Genomic DNA, 19175 nt, shown 5'->3' on the forward strand with positions numbered 1-19175 from the left:
ACTTTACTTGATTTTTTTGCATTTTAGCACTTGGTACTATATGTTATTACATGTGTAGCACTATTGCACTTTGATTCACATATGACAAGATATTTCTTGATTGTTTTAATATTGGTTGTTTGATATCAATATAAATTGTTATAATAGGGTGTATATAGCGGATTTCTAGTAGCTATATTTTATGGTGTAACACCGCATTTTTCAGCAGTGGCTTGGAAATTTTGCTGTATACCTTACAGCAGTAAGGTAATTACCTGGTGTGGCCAGTGCTAACACGTGGAGATCACCTAAATGGAGAGAGTTGGCTTGGCACTGTGAACACACAACTGCACTATTTTACTTGGTTGTGATATTTCACCATATTATTCACGATTGGACTATCTATGGGTCACCTTGATTAAACCCAATTGGTTTCGAAGTTGTTTTTGCTATAAGCACTTTATCACTTTATATTATATGTTTTACCACAGCACTATTGCCGTTGATATATGAATTACTCGTATATTATCTTTAAGTCCAATTTTAATATTTAGACATGCTATGCACATACGCACTTTGTTTTATTTTTTCCTGACTTCAGTATTTTAGATATATTAAGCACGTTTGCACTTTGTTTTTTGTTCTTAGTTTTTATTTACACCATTATTTATACTATTATATTTTTGATACCTTCTTTTAAGTTACAGATTGAGTATTTAGTAGCTGCTGAGTTTTATTTAGGAGCGCAACACCATTTTTTACTTATTCTTTTCCCTTAATCGGTGCATGCAGCAGTATCCCATCTTCCCCTTACATTACATCCATTGGGCTAAGCGCAGAGGTACCATACGTAATACATTATCTTGTCGGAAAAAGCTCTTATGGTTTTCCCAACGAAATTCGGCTCAAGCTGTCTTGCCTACACACGGTCACATCAAATTCCGATTATTTATAACGCGGTGACGTACATGTACGACATGACTAGAAAAAGGAAGTTCAATAGCCAGTAGCCAATAGCTTCTGTCTCATAGTTGAATCTGAGCATGCGTGATTTTTGGCATGTCTGAATTGCATACACACAATCAGAATTACTGTTTTTCCTTCGGGAAAATTGAGAACAAAAATTCGGCGGAAATTCGGACAGCTAAATTCCGATGGAGCATACACGCGGTCGCATTTTCCGATGAAAAACTCTCATCTGTCTTTTTCTGGCCGGAAATTCTGATCATGTGTACTCGGCATTAGAGTGTCCTTTTGCTTTTTATACCAACCTGTGACTGTCGTGTTACCACAATATATTGCTGGTTTGGAAGCTTCCTTCACTATATTCCTTTGCTGGATTGGAGTTCCATCCTGTTGGATCGGGGACCTCTAAAGCTGCATCTGAGTATACTTATATCCCTGAGTGGATAAATGCACATATGACCTTTTGCAATATAGAGGTCCATCTTATCTGGTAAGCGCATCAGGCTTTCTGAGGTGGAGGATTTTGTCACCAATATACTACTGAAGATTTTATCTCATCTTTCCTCACGAGGGATCTTGCCTTTCATCTTCTTGGACGTTTGGTCCCTTTTTATATGGAACGGATTTGTTTTTTCCCTCATATTATTGTGCTGCACTAGCCATTGTTTTTTCTAGTTTTACCATAGGCTTTGTGATTACCTATAGTGTTCAGCTTACATATACCTGTGCTCATTTATCCGTTTGTGCCGATTGTCCTTTTTTCTATATATTAGAAGTATAAACCCATTTTACATAGACACCGCAAATAGTTTTATTGCATGTACCGATTTGAATAATAAAAACAGAACTGTCCTTATTTAATAAATAGTAATTTGTTTGCAGTGACTCAAAGCAGCAACTCAGAATTAACTCAGTTGAAGATCAGTACAGAATGGATTTAGATGGTTTGTTACTCTACCATAGGGTAAGGAGTTTATGCTCATTTGACACCCTCCAGCAAATATACAATACATGCTGCAAGGGGTCACAAAGTGTCTTGGAATGGCCCCTACTCTGTAAAACTGAATTCTAATGACATCAAGCAGAGCAGGAACAGAATCTGCATTTAGAACAGACAAATACTTTGTGTATGCACTGTGAATGTCAATATCACTGTCAAAAAAGTCCCCTTAGGATGCATCAATATACTGCTCTAGCACTGAAAATGTAAATAAAACATGACCCTTCACTAATAGACTGTTTTAGATGTCTGACAGTATAACAGTGTAAATAGCCAAATCTTTACAGGTATCAAATCATATAAAGAGGATTGCCAAGGTACTTACATGATCGAATGGTTCCACTTTAAGTCCGTTGCTCATTTTTCACTTCCAGCCTTGCAGAATAATCAGAGAAGGGATCCTGGGTAAAGAAAAGGAGGAGGATTCAAAGGCCGGTCATTTAGGCTATCCGATCTCACAGAGCCTGCCACACTCCTTGTGCTTATAGTGTGCCCATGTAACAATACGACAGGCAGAGCTGGTAAACCTTTCTTACAGGAAACTAGCCTGAGTGATTTCTGTGAAAATACCAGGGGAAAACTGCAATATGAAGCAGTACAAAGGGCAGACAGTGCTTCGTGCAGGCAAAGGACACAAATAAAGGGAGGGGAAGAGCCCCAGGAAAGTTGGAGCAGCAGAGGAAAGTCCCTAAAATACCAGCTTTGTGAGAAGTGACATCACAGTCATGTGACTGCCACAACAACACCCACTTTTACAAAGCAGGAAACAAAACATCTGAGTCCACACATAGGCTGTGCGCTGTACAGAAGTGTGAGACTGCAATCAACTCAGTCTACCACCTGCACTGCTAAAACCTCCTCACTGAGGGGCACCTATGTAAACATGATGCCCATCCACAGCAATCAATTTTACCTTCCAAATGCAATTCTTACTGTTCAGGCTTGAATATAAAAAAAAAAAAAAAAAAAAAAAAAAAAAACGATGGATCCTTATCAAGAAATTCAGCTTTTACTATTAATCAGACTGCAACACAATCCATTTTTACCAGTCAACTGACACACCGATAAACCAATAGCAACAAGCAATACAGATTCATTTTCAGTCCCTCACTAACTCAAGCTTGGCTGCGTACAAATCAATTATATGAAGTACAGTGAAGCAACACACAGTTGTTTGCAAAGTTAGGAAACAAGGGAGATGTTTCACATTCATACGCATAACTATCTCAGGGGAAATTTTTCTGACTAACTATTTGTTTTACTGCTGATCATATTCAACATGGAAGCCCTTCCCAAGAACAGGAACAGCATTGCTCAACACTGCTCGGCAGTACATACGAGATCTGACAAGATACTGTTTTAACACACGAGTATGCAGATTTGTTTTTCTGGTGTACATGTACTTATTCATTATAGAACAGATTAGCAATACTGTTCACACTGACTCTACCCAAAACTGAGTTTTTGTGTTGCCAGACCTGCCAGAATTTCCTAGTTGTCCCAAAATTCCCCATTCGCTACAAAGGTAGATGAAGGTGCCACATGCAACATTAATTCTAAAGCCATGTAGAACAAATAACTAAGAAGTTAATCTGTGAGTAAAGCGTTCACTGTGGTAGGGACATATTATCTTCAAGTTACAAATACCAACAACTGCATTAAAATAACCTGTGTAAACATTCAGAAGTAAAACCTGTTCTAGACAAAAGCAGGTCCAATACGATGAAGGAAAGCTCTGCTTCTCTACTGAGATGGCCACTTCCACACAGAGACATGGCCAGTCCTGGTGAAAAGCATACATTATGTGACAAAGAATTCCTAGAGTATTAGGGTTATCTAAAGAGTACTGCAGAAGCAGCTTCTGGCAGGAATTGGTCTGTCAAATCCAAATGAAAACATGAACTAAAAAAAACCATTGGGTGTAAAGCACGGTAAAACCCCTCATGGATTTTTTTTGATAGGTAGACCAAAATGTTAGTAAAAAAATGGATTTTTTGTACTCGCCATAAAATCCTTTTCTCTGTAATTCACCGACCGACACAGCTCCTCTCTGTAACTAAATGGATTGTATAGCCTGCCATTAGAAGAAACTAGGCAAAATTGTTACACAATACACAGAACTTTAATCCCGCCCCAGGGGGGCAGGCCCCGTGCTATCAACCCTTCCCACTGCTCCTAGCAGCTTCAGTACGTCAGTACGTCAGCAGTATAACGTAGAAAAAAGGAGGGTTAGGTGCTGTGTCGGTCGGTGAATTGCAGAGAAAAGGATTTTATGGCGAGTACAAAAAATCCTATTTTCTCTTATATTCACCGACCGACACAGCTCCTCTCTGTAACTAAATGGGACATCCCCAAGCAGTGCCAAACGAGGGGTGGGAAAAACAGCATAAAAACTTCATCCACCATGGCAAGTGGGAACTAGTGAAACTAAACCCACAAAAAAACAGCAGTGTGTGCAAAAACACCACTATATAAGTGGGTATCCTCAACAGGAGTGATCCCCAAGACCGCAACATTGCGGAAGCAATGCAACAGTGCATTAACCCAAAACAGTACTGTGTTTTTATCGAAAAACCAGGAAAAAAGTCAATTGCAACTACACGGCCGCCTACAAAACGTTGTGGCCAAAACAGGCATCATCCGATGCACTGACGTCTACCTTGTAGAACTTGGTAAACGTATGGACAGACGACCAGGTCGCCGCCTTACACACCTGAGCGACAGACGCTTGGTGTCGGAAGGCCCAAGACGTTCCGATTGCTCTTGTAGAGTGGGCCGTGATTGGAAAGGGAGGCACCTGCCCCTTCAAGGCGTAGGCTTGGACTACAATCTGTCTGATCCACCTGGAATTGGTGGCCGACGAGACCGCCATGCCCTTCTTAGGACCAGACACCGAAACAAACAGTGAGTCTGACTTCCGAAAGGAAGCTGTGGCAGACCAGTATACCTTCAGAGCCCTAACCACATCCAGAGCGTGAAGGGCCACCTCCTTGGGTTGCTTCGGCTTAGGACACAATGATGGCAATACAATGATCTCATTGATATGAAAGGCTGAAACCACCTTCGGTAGAAAGGACGGTTGCGGACGCAACACCACCTTATCCCTGTGGATGACCAGATAAGGCAACTTGCAGGACAAGGCCGCCAGTTCCAAAACCCTCCTGGCTGATGTGATGGCCACTAGAAAGACCACCTTCCGTGAAAGGGTCAGCAGAGGAATCTCCCTAATATTCTCAAACGGCGGCTTCTGAAGCGCCGACAACACCAGGTTCAAATCCCATAGAGGTAACAGAGGACGCACCGGAGGGACTACATGTTGCACCTCCTGCACAAAGGTACTCACTAATGAGTGAGATGCCAGGGGTCTTTGAAAAAAGACAGCCAGAGCTGAAATCTGCCCCTTGATGGTGCTCAACGCCAACCTCTGGTCTACACGTTGCTGAAGAAACAGCAGGATTCTGGATATAGAGAAGGAGCGCGGATGCCACCATTTCTCCTCACACATGGAGATGTAGGCCTTCCAAGTATGATGGCATATCTTCCTGGAAGAAGATTTCCGCGCCCTCAGCATAGTTGGAATCACCGAGTCCGACAGACCCCGGTTCATCAATACCTGGCTTTCAATAGCCAGGCCGTTAAAGCAGGGTGAAGGATTGGACCTTGAGATAGGAGGTCCTCTCTCAACGGCAGTCGCCAGGGAGCGTCTGCCACCAGGCGCACCACGTCTGCGTACCAGGCCCGCTGAGGCCAATCTGGGGCAATCAGGAGTACTGGAAACCCCTTGGCTTCCACTCTGCGAAGCAGACGTGGCAACAGTTTTAGTGGAGGAAAGGCGTAGATCAGCTGGTACTGATCCCACGGAGCCACCAGCGCGTCGGACGCATCTGCCCACGGATCTCTTGTACTGGACACGAATCTCGGCACCTTCCGATTGAGCCGGGAGGCCAATATATCCACATCTGGTGTGACCCATTTCAGGCACAGCAGCCTGAATATCTCCAGATGCAATGCCCATTCTCCTGGGTCCAGCATCTGTCGACTCAGTCCGCCTGTCAATTTTCCACCCCCGGGATATAAATGGCCGACAGGGCCAGAACGTGTCGCTCTGCCCACCGAAGTATGTGAGCGACCTCCCGAGCTTCTTGTTCCCCCTTGGTGATTTATGTACACCATGGCCGTGGTGTTGTCTGACTGTATCCTGGTCGGACATCCTTGAAGACACGTCGACCACGTGTGGAGGCACAGCCTGATCGCTCAATTCGAGCATATTGATCGGAAACTTGGATTCTTCTGTCGACCAGAGGCCCTGAGCCGACTGAATCCCCATCACTCCACCCCAGCCGAACAGACTGGCGTCCGTAGTGACCACCTTCCATTTCAGAGGAAGGAACGATTTTCTGGACTGAATCACCGGATCAGGAAGTCCCTGACTGGCTGGCTCACCTGGATTTGCCGATCCAGGAACAACAGAGATTTGTCCCATTTTGTCAAGATCTTCTGCAGGACTATGGTGTGGAATTGGGCATAAGGTACTGCCTCGAAGGAGGCTACCATGAGCCCCAACACCCGCATGCAAAAGCGGAGTGATGACCACTTGCGGTTCATCAGTAGTTTGACCGCAGATCTGAGAGTCAGCAATTTGTCTGAGGGGAGAAAAACCCTTGCTTTCCTGGAGTCCAATAGTAACCCCAGGTACTCCAGACGCTGAGTTGGTACCACCACCGACTTCTTTAGGTTCAACAGCCACCCCAATGCTTGCAGGGACTGCAAGGTGATTGCTGCATCCTCCTCTAATTATGAGGCAGAAGAAGCTCTCAGGAGGAGATCGTCTAGGTAACCCACGATCGCGATCCCTCGTTGTCTCAACAACACCCACACTGGAGCCAGTACTTTGGTAAAGACTCGGGGGGCTGATGCAAGGCCAAAAGAAAGAGCCACAAACTGGTAGTGGGCTTCCCCGACTGCCAAACACAGAAACTTTTGATTCCGAAGGCCTATGGATATGCACAGGTAGGCATCCTGAATGTCCAAGGACGCCAGGAAGTCCCCTTGATGGAGTGCAGTGACTACTGAGCGAACTGATTCCATTCTGAACCTCTGCACTTTTACAAAGTGATTGAGGGCTTTTAGGTCCAATATTGGACGTAACCCTTCCTTCTTGGGAACCACAAACAGATTTGAGTAGAACCCCTGGAAGCGTTCCGATTCCGAAACCGGTACAATCACCCCCTGATTCAGCAAGTCCCTAACAGGGCCTCCCGGCGAACCGGGGACACGGGAATGCTGGAGGAAAAGAATTTGTTTGGCGGCCAAGAGAGAAACTCTATCTTGTAACCTGTGCAAATCAGATCACAGACCCATTGGTCTGATAACCGGGAGGTCCAACGGGCTGCAAACCCCTGAAGACGACCCCCACCGAGACATGGGTGGGGGCAAACCTTCATGCGGTAGCACTTTTGTTCGCAGGCTTGTTAGGCTTGCGGTTCCAGGGACGCTTCTGACCGTCCGTGGGCGTCCTGTCGGGCTGGGGTCGTTATGCTGAAGCACCGGGCGGACGAAAAAGCCGCTTGTGAGCGGAAAAGGAGGGCCCTTGCCTGCAGCATGGCTCCTTAGCCTTCCTGGCCTGTGGGAGTAGTGTACCCTTACCACCCATGGCATTTTTAATAATGTCATCCAACGAGGCTCGAAAGAGCCAGTCGCCAAGGAAGGGAAGATCCGTCAGGGCTTTCTTGGATGCCTGGTCAGCAGACCAGCATTTCAGTCAAATCAGGCGTTTCAGCACCACGGCTGACACTGAGGCCCTGGATAGCAGAGGGAGAGTATTCAGGGCCACGGCACAAACGTACTTAAGACCATGCACTAGTTGGTCTTCTAGTTCCACGCAGATAGGGGAGGCATTATGCTCTCCCAATTCGCGATACAAATGTTTTGCCCACTCAGTGTCTGCGACACCAGTGCGGATGCCAGTACAGGTCGCACGGCTGACCCCACAACCGTAAACAAGGAACGAGCCACTGCCTCGGCCTTCCTGTCCGTGGGATCCTTGAATGCAGGAGTCCCCTCAACCGGGATCGTGGTTACTTTGCTTAACCTAGATACTGGGGGGTCCACAACCGGAGCCAACCACTTTTTCAGAAGGCTTTCCTCAAAGGGGTAACGCACCGCCAAATTTTTGGGGACTGAAAAGGTCTGTTGCGGGTGACCCCATTCCCTGTAGATGAATTTGTCAAAATAAGTCAAATACGGGAACACCTTAGGTGAATGTGCTGGCTTGCGGGACCCAAAAGGGACCCAGTACATCAGCAGAGGAATCCGCTGGCTCCTGAATCTTCAGGTTATCAGGCACAGCTGTGATAAGTGCTCCAACAAGCGCCCTGTCGCGCCCGGAACCGGACGGGGAATCATCCTCACTATCTGAACGGTCCTGGTCAGCCACGTCTGATAGGTCAGAGCAGGGGTCTCCAGCCGCAGCAGGGCCCGAGTCTGCATCAGAGCTTTTCCCAGAGGACGGGGGGGGGGGCTGGGGCCTCTTACATGCACCTTTCCTGCCACGTGCCGCCTCTATCTTAGCAACATAGGAGTCAAGGACCGCCATCAGGGTGTCCATGCACACCGCGCTAGTTGCAGGTGACCCGGTTGCTATAGCCTGGATTTCAGGGGAAGAAACACCAGTTTCTGAAGCCATGCTGACCCTAGCCTGTCTGCCACCAGAGGGGACTTAGGACAGTGAAGGTCCCATCCTCCTGCTGCTGCCGCGTGGGGTGGGGGTACTTGGCACTAGACTCACCACCCTGAGGCATTCTGTGATAGCCACAGCAGTGCCTGTAGTCCCTAGGAGGTTCCCAGTTGCAGAGAGGAGAAAACTGTCAGCAGCAGCAGCTCCCACCAGCAGTGCAACGATCTGCAGAGCGTCCTGCACACACACAGTGGATACAGGAAGCAGCAAGATAAAGCACATGTAATGCTGCCACAAGAGGCCAGCGGTGAAAAACACGCTCAGGCTTTAAGAAAATGGCCGCCAATGTAATCAATACAAATCCTAAAGAAAATGGCTGCTCACTATTTATAGCTTTCCCAAATCTAATATGGCCGCTGAAATGGCGCCATGCGGTGACAGAGCAAAGAAATAAAAACGTGCTGCCTGCCAACAGTCATAACAACCTCCATAAACATGTTTTGGGACCCCCAGACCTGGACTAGGACCTGCTGGCCTCGGTATACTGTGATTCAGACATCAGTAGCCCGGTCATATGTATACCCCGGAGCATTGAAGCTCACCGACCACCTCTGGAGCTGAGGCATGTCATGGCCTGCCGAGCCTTAGCTGCGGCCTGCTCACGCTCGATGGCCAGACTGTGGAGACTACAAGGATATCATTAACCAGCCTGTCACCCAGCCGGCAGTTGATAGAAGATCACAGGATCTTTCATCTTGCGCAAAAAGTAGCAATCCTGCAGCAAAAATATGGACCAAGAGGCCTGCAGGGTTTCCTAGGTCATTCTCCTTGCTAGGCAAAATAAAAACTGAAGCTGAAGCTGCTAGGAGCAGTGGGAAGGGTTGATAGCACGGGGCCCGCCCCCCTGGGATGGGATTAAAGTTCTGTGTATTGTGTAACAATTTTGCCTAGTTTCTCCTAATGGCAGGCTATACAACCCATTTAGTTACAGAGAGGAGCTGTGTCGGTCGGTGAATATAAGAGAAAAATATATATAATTTTATTATAACAACATGGCAAAATAGTACAAATCAGCAATTAACATCATATAGTATAGAAAATCATGACACATAATACCCAAAATAACGCATTCTGGCACATACTACTGACCATGGATACTGGTGGGCTAGCTGTCGTACATACTGGTGTAAACACCTTACACGTTTTAGACTAATAGTCCTTCATCAGAGTTTTTATGTCAAATAGGTAGTAGTAGTTAAAATGATATAAAATAAAAAAAAAAACACACAACAGATATTGCATATAACTCATGAGTAAGTGATCAGTTGTTTCCCAGAGAGGGCAGCGCAGACATGTACCAGGTAGAACCACGAGGACCGCGACAAAATTGAGCCCAAGACTGCACATACAGGGACCCCAGGTAACGGAGCAAAGGCTCCCACAACTGGGAGTAGGTTGCACTAGAACTGACTGTGGAGACTAAGATGAGCATCATAATAAACTCTCCAACAACCAATTACTAACTGGCTGTTTAGCATTACATGATGGGAGCCTTTGCTCTGTTACCTGGGGTCCCTGTATGAGCAGTGTTGTGCTCATTTCCTCATAGTCCTTGTGGTTCCATCTGGTGCATGTCTACGCTGCCCTCTCTGGGAACAACTGATCGCTTACTCAACAGTTATATGCAATATCATTTTTTTTATCATTTTAACTACTACTACTCATTTCACATAAAACCTCTGAAGGACGACTATAATTAGTCTGAAACATGTAAAGTGTCTACGCCAGTATGTACGGCAGCTAACCCACCAGTATCCATGGGCAGTATGCGTTATTTTGGGTATCTTCTGTACTATACGATGTTCATTGAGGATTTGTGCTTTACACACCAGGTGTTTTTGTTCATATTTTAAAAACAAAAATGAAGAAAAATTTTTCATCATAACCATAAAAAAAGGAGTCCAGCCTGAGTTTGTTTGGCTGGGCTTCTCTTATGGGTCACAGGAGTGCAATTCGTTGACTCCTGTCACCCGTTTTCAGCAGAGAGCGGTCTGAAGTCTGCTCTCTGCTGACGTCACACAGATCAGTCCGGGCACCACGTCATCTCGACTATAGGAGTCTGGATCTGCCAGGTACCTGTACGGATAGACGTCTCAGTCTCTCAGTAAGCTGCTGAGAGACCGAGATGGCCATGCCCCACCCCTGTACAGCTCAGAGCTCCAGTGAGCATGGAGGAGCAGAGCAGGGGGAGCTGCTGACTGACAGGCAGGCAGCAGCTCTCTGTACAGGTAGCCGAGAGATCCAAGCCTTCGTGATGTTCGATGGTTCGGTTCTCAGTGCAGAGACACCGGGGGACAGATGCAGCATCAGATCAATGCTGCATCCACCTATGCAAGTATGATGGGGGTAAAAAAGCCAAATCCATACTTCTCTTTTAATGAACAATGTACAGAGGAGCCATGAATGGTCTACTGCTGTACAGAAAGTGGTAAACCAGTATAATATGCCCTGATGCAAAGGAACCTCTGCTATATGCCACCAGAAAGTTTCATAAAACAATTGTATACGAATACTAATGCAAGATGTATGCAAAATACTTCCTGCTGTATTCTGAGACCCTCCAGACGGAAGTTTTTAATACATAAGAGAAAAGTCTTCAGTAAACTTTCATGTGGTGGGAGGAAAAGAAAATATATGTGCTGAGCCTATAACAAGCGAGAGTGTGGAGAGTCCCTGGGGCTCTTTAGGAGTCATTCAAAAGAATATTTAAAGCAACTTACATTTTGACTAAGGGCTTCTATTAACCACTTAAGGACCGCTGCATGCCATTGTACGTCATCACAATGGCATGTACAGGCACAAGCACGTACATGTACGTGCTTGCCTTCCAGCGGGTGGGGGGTCCGATCGGACCCCCTCCCGCTGGATGCGGCGGTCCGTTTCACTGCAGGAGCGATCCGGGATGAGGGGATGGCCGTTGGTTTCTGGCCATCCCCTCTCGATCGCTCCTGGCGAATGAGAAGCTTCCTCCCTCTGTGTATAGTAAACACAGGCAGGGAGGAAGTGATGTCATTCTCCTCGGGCGGTCTTATTGACCGGACTACGAGGAGAAGTGAAAGTAAGTGTGCACCAAAACTACACTAACACATAGGTACACAAACCCCCCCCCCCCCCCGATCACCCCCCCCCCCCCAGTCACAGTGTCGCTGATTGCAGTGATCATTTATTTACTGATCACTGCATTCAGTGTCAGTTGTAACAGTAAAAACTGTCAGGGCAGTTAGTGTTAGGTCCAGGGTAGCCCCCTACCACCCCCCAATAAAGGTTTAACCCCCTGATTGCCCCTAGAGTTAACCCTTTCACCCCCTTTTGCCAGTGTCACTAAGCGATCATTTTTCTGATCGCTGCATTAGTGTCGCTAGGTAGCTAGTTATTTTTTTTAGGTTCACCGCCAGGTTTTTATAGCGCAAAACCGCTAGGTACCCCGATATACTACCCAATAATGGTTTTAACCCCCTGATTGCCCCTAGTTAACCCTTTCACCAGCGATCACAGTATAAGTGTCACTGGTGACGCTGGTTAGCCAGTTAGTTATTTAGGTTCCCCGTCAGATTTTTATATAGCGCCAGGGACCCCCATATACTACCTAATAAAAATTTGAACCCCCTGATTGCCCCTAGTTAACCCTTTCACCAGTGATCACCGTATAAGTGTTACGGGTGACTCTGGTTAGTTTGCTTTTTATAGCATCAGGGCACCCACCATTTATTACCCAATAAAGGTTTAACCCCCTGATCACCCAGCGGGTGATATCAATTAGGTTTTAGGGTCAGGGTCTGCGTCGCCCCAGGCAGCGCTAGGTTAGTGCCAGTACCGCTAACACCCACGCGCAAAGCATAAACCTCCCGTAGTGGTATAGAATCTGAACAGATCAATATCTGATCTGATCAGATCTATACTAGCGTCCCCAGCAGTTTAGGGTTCCAAAAAAACGCATTGTTAGCAGGATCAGCCCAGATACCTGCTAGCACCTGCGTTGTGCCCCTCCGCCCAGCCCACCCAAGTGCAGTATCGATTGATCACTGTCACTTACAAAACACTAAACACATAACTGCAGCGTTCGCAGAGTCAGGCCTGATCCCTGCGATCGCTAACAGTTTCTTTTGGTAGCGGTTTATATTTAAATCCGGAAGGCAGTGCTTGGTTTTCGGGGTCCCGTACGTGGCTAGGCTCCCAAAAAGTCCCCCACATGTGGTATCCCCGTACTCGGGAGAAGCAGCAGAATTTATTTTGGGGTGTAATTTGACTTATGCCCATAGCATGTGTGAGCAATATATCATTTAGTGACAACTTTGTGCAAAAAAAAAAAAAAATTGTAATATTCCTGCAACTTAAAAAAATATTTCATGGACTCAACATGCCTCTCAGTAAATAGCTTGAGGTGTCTACTTTCCAAAATGGGGTAATTTGGGGGGGTTTTGTGCTATTTTGGCATTTTATGGCCTTCGAAACTGTGATAGGTAGTGAGGAGTGAAATCAAAAATTTGCACCCTTAGAAATCCTGAAGGCAGTGATTGGTTTTCGGGGTGCCGTATACGGCTAGACTCCCAAAAAGTCCCACATATGTGGTATCCCCATACTCAGGAGGAGCAGCAGAATATATTTTGCGGTGCAATTCCACATATAACTATGGCATGTGTGAGCAATATATCATTTAGGGACAACTTTTTGTAAACTTTTTTTTTTTTGTCATTCAATCGCTTGGGACAAAAAAAAAAAAATATTTAATGGGCTCAACATGCCCCTCAGCAATTTTCTTGGGGTGTCTACTTTCCAAAATGGGGTCATTTGGGGGGGGGGGGGGTTGTACTGCCCTGCCATTTTAGCACCTCAAGAAATGAGATGGGCAGTCGTAAATGAAAAGCTGTGTAAATTCCAGAAAATGTACTCTAGTTTGTAGACGCTATAACTTTTGCGCAAACCAATAAATATACGCTTATTGACATTTTTTTTTACTAAAGACATGTGGCTGAATAAATTTTGCCCTAAATGTATGACTAAAATTGAGTTTATTCAATTTTTCTTATAACAAAAAGTAGAAAATATCTTTTTTTCTCAAAATTTTCGGTCTTTTTCCATTTATATCGCAAAAAATAAAAATCGCAGAGGCAATCAAATACCATCAAAAGAAAGCTCTATTTTTGGGAAGAAAGGGACGCAAATTTCGTTTGGGTACAACATTGCATGACCGCGCAATTACCAGTTAAAGCAGTGCAGTGCGAAATTGTAAAAAGACCTCTAGGCTGAAAATTGGTCCGGGGCTGAAGTGGTTAAGTCACATCTTAGCACTGCATTTACCTTACAAAATCCCTAATGTAGTAGAGATTACCGACTGTATCTTTACCTGGCATTGTGTCTCAACCAAAGTTACTGCTATGTATGTTTCTATGCAAGCAGTGTATTTGACAGGGGAGGAGTCCCCACTGTGCTGCTGTATTCTGGCAGTGGAGACTCCTCCCGTCAAATACACTGATCAACTGGTCAAATGCTGGTTTTCCAGCAGGGCTGTTTAACAGGGCTTCTGTTGAACCTATATGCTACAAACAGATCAAAGGTCAGCCAGTTCCTGCTGAACAGGCTGAATTTCAATCCATGTACACAGCTTTAGTTTAGATTCACACTATTGCGGTTTCCCCATGGCGGAGTTTTTGTGGGCACAGCAGCACGATCATTTGAATGGGCTGCTGTACCTGCTGGAAACAGGGCTGGATTAACGTAGGGGCTAATGGATTTGCAGCTCTAGACCCCTACCTTAATATAGGCCCAGCCAGGGCTTTTTTTTTTTTTAAGCTGGAACATGGCGGATCGGTGTTCCCTGCTCACCTGGCTCACAGTCACTGCTATTTAATGTCACTTGCATACACAAAAGCCTGGCTTCTGTGCTAAAAGTGAAGGCACGCTTCTCCTGGCAGCTCCCTCAGAACCTCCTTGCACTGCACTCAGGGCAGACACAGAGGGAATGTTTCTGTGGCACAGTGTGTTTATGGAGCTTCAGAGCGGGTATCCCATGCTGGCTGAGAAACAGCCTGGTGCTTAGATGTCGATGCCCCCTGCTCGATGATCTCACTGATGCTGCTGTGCCGTGGTAGAGAAGCAGGGACAAAAATGGACTTTGGGACAAAGACTGGCTGCTCCTGAGAGGTGAGCAGATTGGGGGATTGTGCAAAGCTTAGGGCAGTGGAGGAGCAGGAGTCAGAGCTGAAGTAGCTGCATGCAGAGTTTAGCGGTTGTCTCTTAGAGAAGGGTGTAGAAGATGAGTGAGCTTTGGATGTGTGGGCAGAAGTGTTCTCTCTGCATAGCAAATCCCTGAACTCTGACATAGTGAACCCCTAAACCTGGCACTCTGCATGCAGTGCACTCCTGACTGCACTCTGTGCCCTCCTAAACCCTGCATTCTGTATGTAACTCTCTCCAATGTATTACATGCTCCTAAACCCTGCACTCTGCATTATGCGCTCTTGAACCCTGCATTGTATGGGTCCGTGCACAGAGGGGGGCCCGGGCAGCAGGGGGAATTGGATGTGGCCAGGATAGGGAGGATGATCAGTACTGCAGCAAATACAGGAACAATGCGCTGTGCAGCTCTGTGCAACAGCTGAAAGCCTGTTTCTCCTCCTGCTGGCTTTCAGCTGCTGGAGGGAGAGACACACAGGGCATAGTTCTGTTCCCCCCTTCCTGTCCTGCCCATATCGGATTCCCCCTGCAGGCCGCTGTTTGGCCATGTGCCCCCCTCCCCCACATTGCTGCTGGCTTTCCTGTCCTATGGGTATACAGGGGTATGTTCAGTATGGAGTGTGGGGGAAGGGGCCAGTAAATATGTCATTTACTGGGCCCTTCCTTCCTGTATTTACTATGGTGCAGTTTATGAATGAACAGGTGCCTCTGTCTTCTGTTCATTCATCTGCAGTGCAGCTGAGGCTGCAGAGAAAGGAATTGAAGAATCTGTGTTCTCCATTCCTTTCTCTGTCTCAAAGGTGAGATGTCAGGAGTCTGTTTAGACCCCTGATATTTCATCCTGATGTTTCACCAAAGCCCTCAAACAGCAGGGTTTAAACAATTAAAAAAAAAAAATTATGAATTGAAGAAAATCATGTAAAAAAAAAAAAAAAATAGTAAAAAATAATTTTGAAAGTTGTAAAAAAAAAAATTTAATAAATTAAGGGCTCTGGCCTATACAGTGTGAATGAGCAGTTTGTGCAGCTGGAGCTGCCCGTCACTCTATGACGATGCAGCAGTTGTATGAACACAGCTGCAGGTCCTAAATTTGATAGGTGTGCAGGGTGTGGGTGAGTGGCCCTGAACACACACTGTCACATGCCTGTCAAATTAGGACCTGTGACTGTTTGTACAGCTTCTGTATCCCCATAGTGTAACATAGGCTGTATGCAGAGAGCAAAAGCCCCAAGACCTCATTCATACAAAGAAATGTATTTATTAAATGAATACCCAATTTTAGATATAGCAGGAATTTTATTAGTTGTTGTGTTTGTGTCCACAAACTAATAATGATTTTAGTGTATTTTCAGTGAAAATATAATTTTGATATTTTTCATGGGAGCTTTTCGGTAGACTGCAATGGGCCCCATGATTTCTAACAGCAGCCCTGCCCTGCATTCCACACACACCGCCTGGGCCAGGTGACGGGATTAATAACGGGCGCTGAGCTGAGCCTGGTATTCCTCTGGGAACGCTGTGCACGCCAATGCAGGGCTCCTACAGAAACCATTTTTTTAATTGTTTATTTCTTTATTTGACATATTTCAATATAGCAGATCAAGTTATAACAGACCAAGTTACAGCATCAGTATATATTTTACAATTTTGTTTCCTTATACCGCTAGTACGTCCTATCCTCATTTTCCTATTTATTTTGATTGATCCGTGCAAAACATCTTTTTATATTTCTCTCTTTTTCTTACTTGCCACTATCATATATACTTCCTAACCATCCTTTAGACACAAGTATTTACAAACATATACACACAGACATACACACCAAAAAAAAAAAAAAAAAAAAAAAAAACACGCACTCACCGGGCGACAAATCCATAGCGTAGTTTCCATAGTGAGTTATATACCACAAGCTGACAAAGGCGAAGATTGTTTCTACCCACATCTTTTATCGTTACAATTTTTTTATTTAGTTTTTTTTTTTTTCCTGCCCTCTGGTGTAACTCTCTACCCCGTTTTCCTTTGAATACCGCGTTTACTGTCCCACTCAACAGAAAAAAACGATACTAACCACTCAATACAGAATTCCCCATTACTAGTGAGGGTGGAGCTAACCGTGGATCCGATAAACATCGTTTCCATATTTTAATCCAGTTGTTGGATTCTCCCCTATTGCAATTAACTTGTTGTTCTTTCAAGATGTTTTCATTTACCTGAAGACGCCAGTCCTCAAGTAAAGGTGCATTCGAAGATATCCACCTTAGAGCAATTAACTTACGTGCAATAAACAATAGTCTAGTAACTAATATCACCTCCCAGGGAAAGAAGCCTTCCTCGTAAAAATATCCCAGTAGACATGTCATAGGGGTCCTGTCGATATGTGTATTACATGTAGCATTGATTGTATTAACCACCTCTCGCCAATATCTGGCCAATTTTGGACAATTCCACATCATGTGTATTAAATCAGCTGGAGACTTTTGACATCTAGGGCACTCCGGAGAATCGCGTCTGCCCCACTTAAATAATTTAACTGGTGTTCTATATACCCAATATATTATAAATAGTTGCGTCAGGCATTGAGCTGGTGATAATGATACTAGGGGTACCCTTCTCAAGATAATTTGCCAGTTTTCATCTGAGATGTCCCCTATGTCTCTCTCCCAGCCTGTTCTACCCGGGCTGACAACTTTATCCTGATATAGTCTCATCAGTTGACCATATAAAGACGAGATCAAGCCCTTTTTTTCCTCCCCCCCTTGCTAATGATGTTATAAGTGGGGTAGGTTTTATCACTATCTTTTCTCTTCTAAACTGAGTTTGAATCGCATGCCGTAATTTTAAATATTTATAGAAGTGACTAGAAGGCAGTTGAAAGGATTCTTGCAGGTCCTGAAAGGAGCGCAGAACATTATATGTAAACATCTGTTCTATATATTGGAGCCCCTTAGAGAGCCAGCTTTCGAATCACTCCAATTTATATAATTCTTTGTATTGCTTACGCCCCCAAAGCGGGGAGTATTTCGAAACTCCTTCAAATTTCATTATACTCCTCATTTCCTTCCAGACTCAATTCATAAGTGTCATTGTTAGACCCCTACAGGTGTTACCCAGGGCTCCGGATTCCAACTGAGCCACAAGATTATATCGAAAACTGTTATTTAACAATAAAACCTGTATGGGGTCTTCCCAATTCCTTTCTCCCCAGCCTGCAAAATGCTGAAGCTGGGAGGCTATGAAGTAGAGTCTTGGCTGTGGTACCGCTAATCCCCCCCAATCCCTTGCCCTCTGGAGAATTGATAACTTAATTCTCTGGGTTTTTCCTTTCCATAATAGTCTACGAAATATTGATTCCGTTTTTTGAACCATTTTAAAGTTATCCATATCGGTGAATTATGGAGTATATATATAACAATTGAGGGGTCCAGATCATTTTTATGAGATTTGCACGGCCTACCACCGATAATGGCAATTTGGTCCACGCCATGCTCTTAAGTTAAATGCCAGATTTCTGAAGTGCTCCTCCAGAATTACCATGGGCCTCTTGCCTTCTTCTATGATTAATGCTCTCCTTGCCCGGCCTGTCAGTTTAGGTGGATGGCCATGTCTTGGTAGGTTTGCAGTTGTGCCATACTCTTTCCATTTTCGGATGATGGATTGAACAAGATGTTCAGAGCTTGGGATATTTTTGATAACCTAACCCTGCTTTAAACTTCTCCACAACTTTATTGCTGACCTGTCTGGCGTGTTCCTTGGCCTTCACTTTTGGGTGTAATTCCGCTTTAACCACTTTCAGACCGGACCATTTTGCTGGTAAATGACCAGAGGTCTTTTTACACTTTGGCACTGCGCTGCTTTAACTGGTAATTGCGCGGTCATGCAATGTTGTACCCAAACAAAATTTGCGTCCTTTTCTTCCCACAAATAGAGCTTTCTTTTGATGGTATTTGATTGCCTCTGCGATTTTTATTTTTTGCGATATAAACGTAAAAAGACCGCAAATTTTGAAAAAAAATGATATTTTCTACTTTTTGTTATTAGAAAAATCCAATAAACTCAATTTTAGTCATACATTTAGGCCAAAATGTATTCAGCCACATGTCTTTGGTAAAAAAAAAGTCAATAATTGTATATTTATTGGTTTGCGCAAAAGTTGTCACATCTACAAACTAAGGTACGTTTTCTGGAATTTACGCAGCTTTTAGTTTACGACTGCCTATCTCATTTCTTGAGGTGCTAAAATGGCAGGGCAGTACAAAACCCCCCCAAATGACCCCATTTTGGAAAGTAGACCCCCTAAGGAAATTGATAAGAGGCATGTTG

General features: G+C 44.9%; 1 protein-coding gene across 1 annotated transcript in view; it reads right to left on the reverse strand.

The window, feature by feature from the left end:
• NFKB2 (nuclear factor kappa B subunit 2) overlaps window positions 1-19175 on the reverse strand; it is an 84382-nt gene that overhangs the window by 38763 nt on the left and 26444 nt on the right. Inside the window, exon 2 of the mRNA XM_077454483.1 lies at window positions 2271-2346. Within this exon, the coding sequence (XP_077310609.1) occupies window positions 2271-2306 (36 nt within the window). The 5' untranslated portion in view covers window positions 2307-2346. The remainder of the gene's footprint in view (window positions 1-2270; window positions 2347-19175) is intronic.

The sequence above is a fragment of the Lithobates pipiens genome, unplaced genomic scaffold (genome assembly GCF_037356315.1).
Source record: "Lithobates pipiens isolate NorthernLeopardFrog02 unplaced genomic scaffold, aLitPip1_a1.2 Scaffold_25, whole genome shotgun sequence".
In the NCBI taxonomy this organism is placed as follows: Eukaryota; Metazoa; Chordata; class Amphibia; order Anura; family Ranidae; genus Lithobates; species Lithobates pipiens.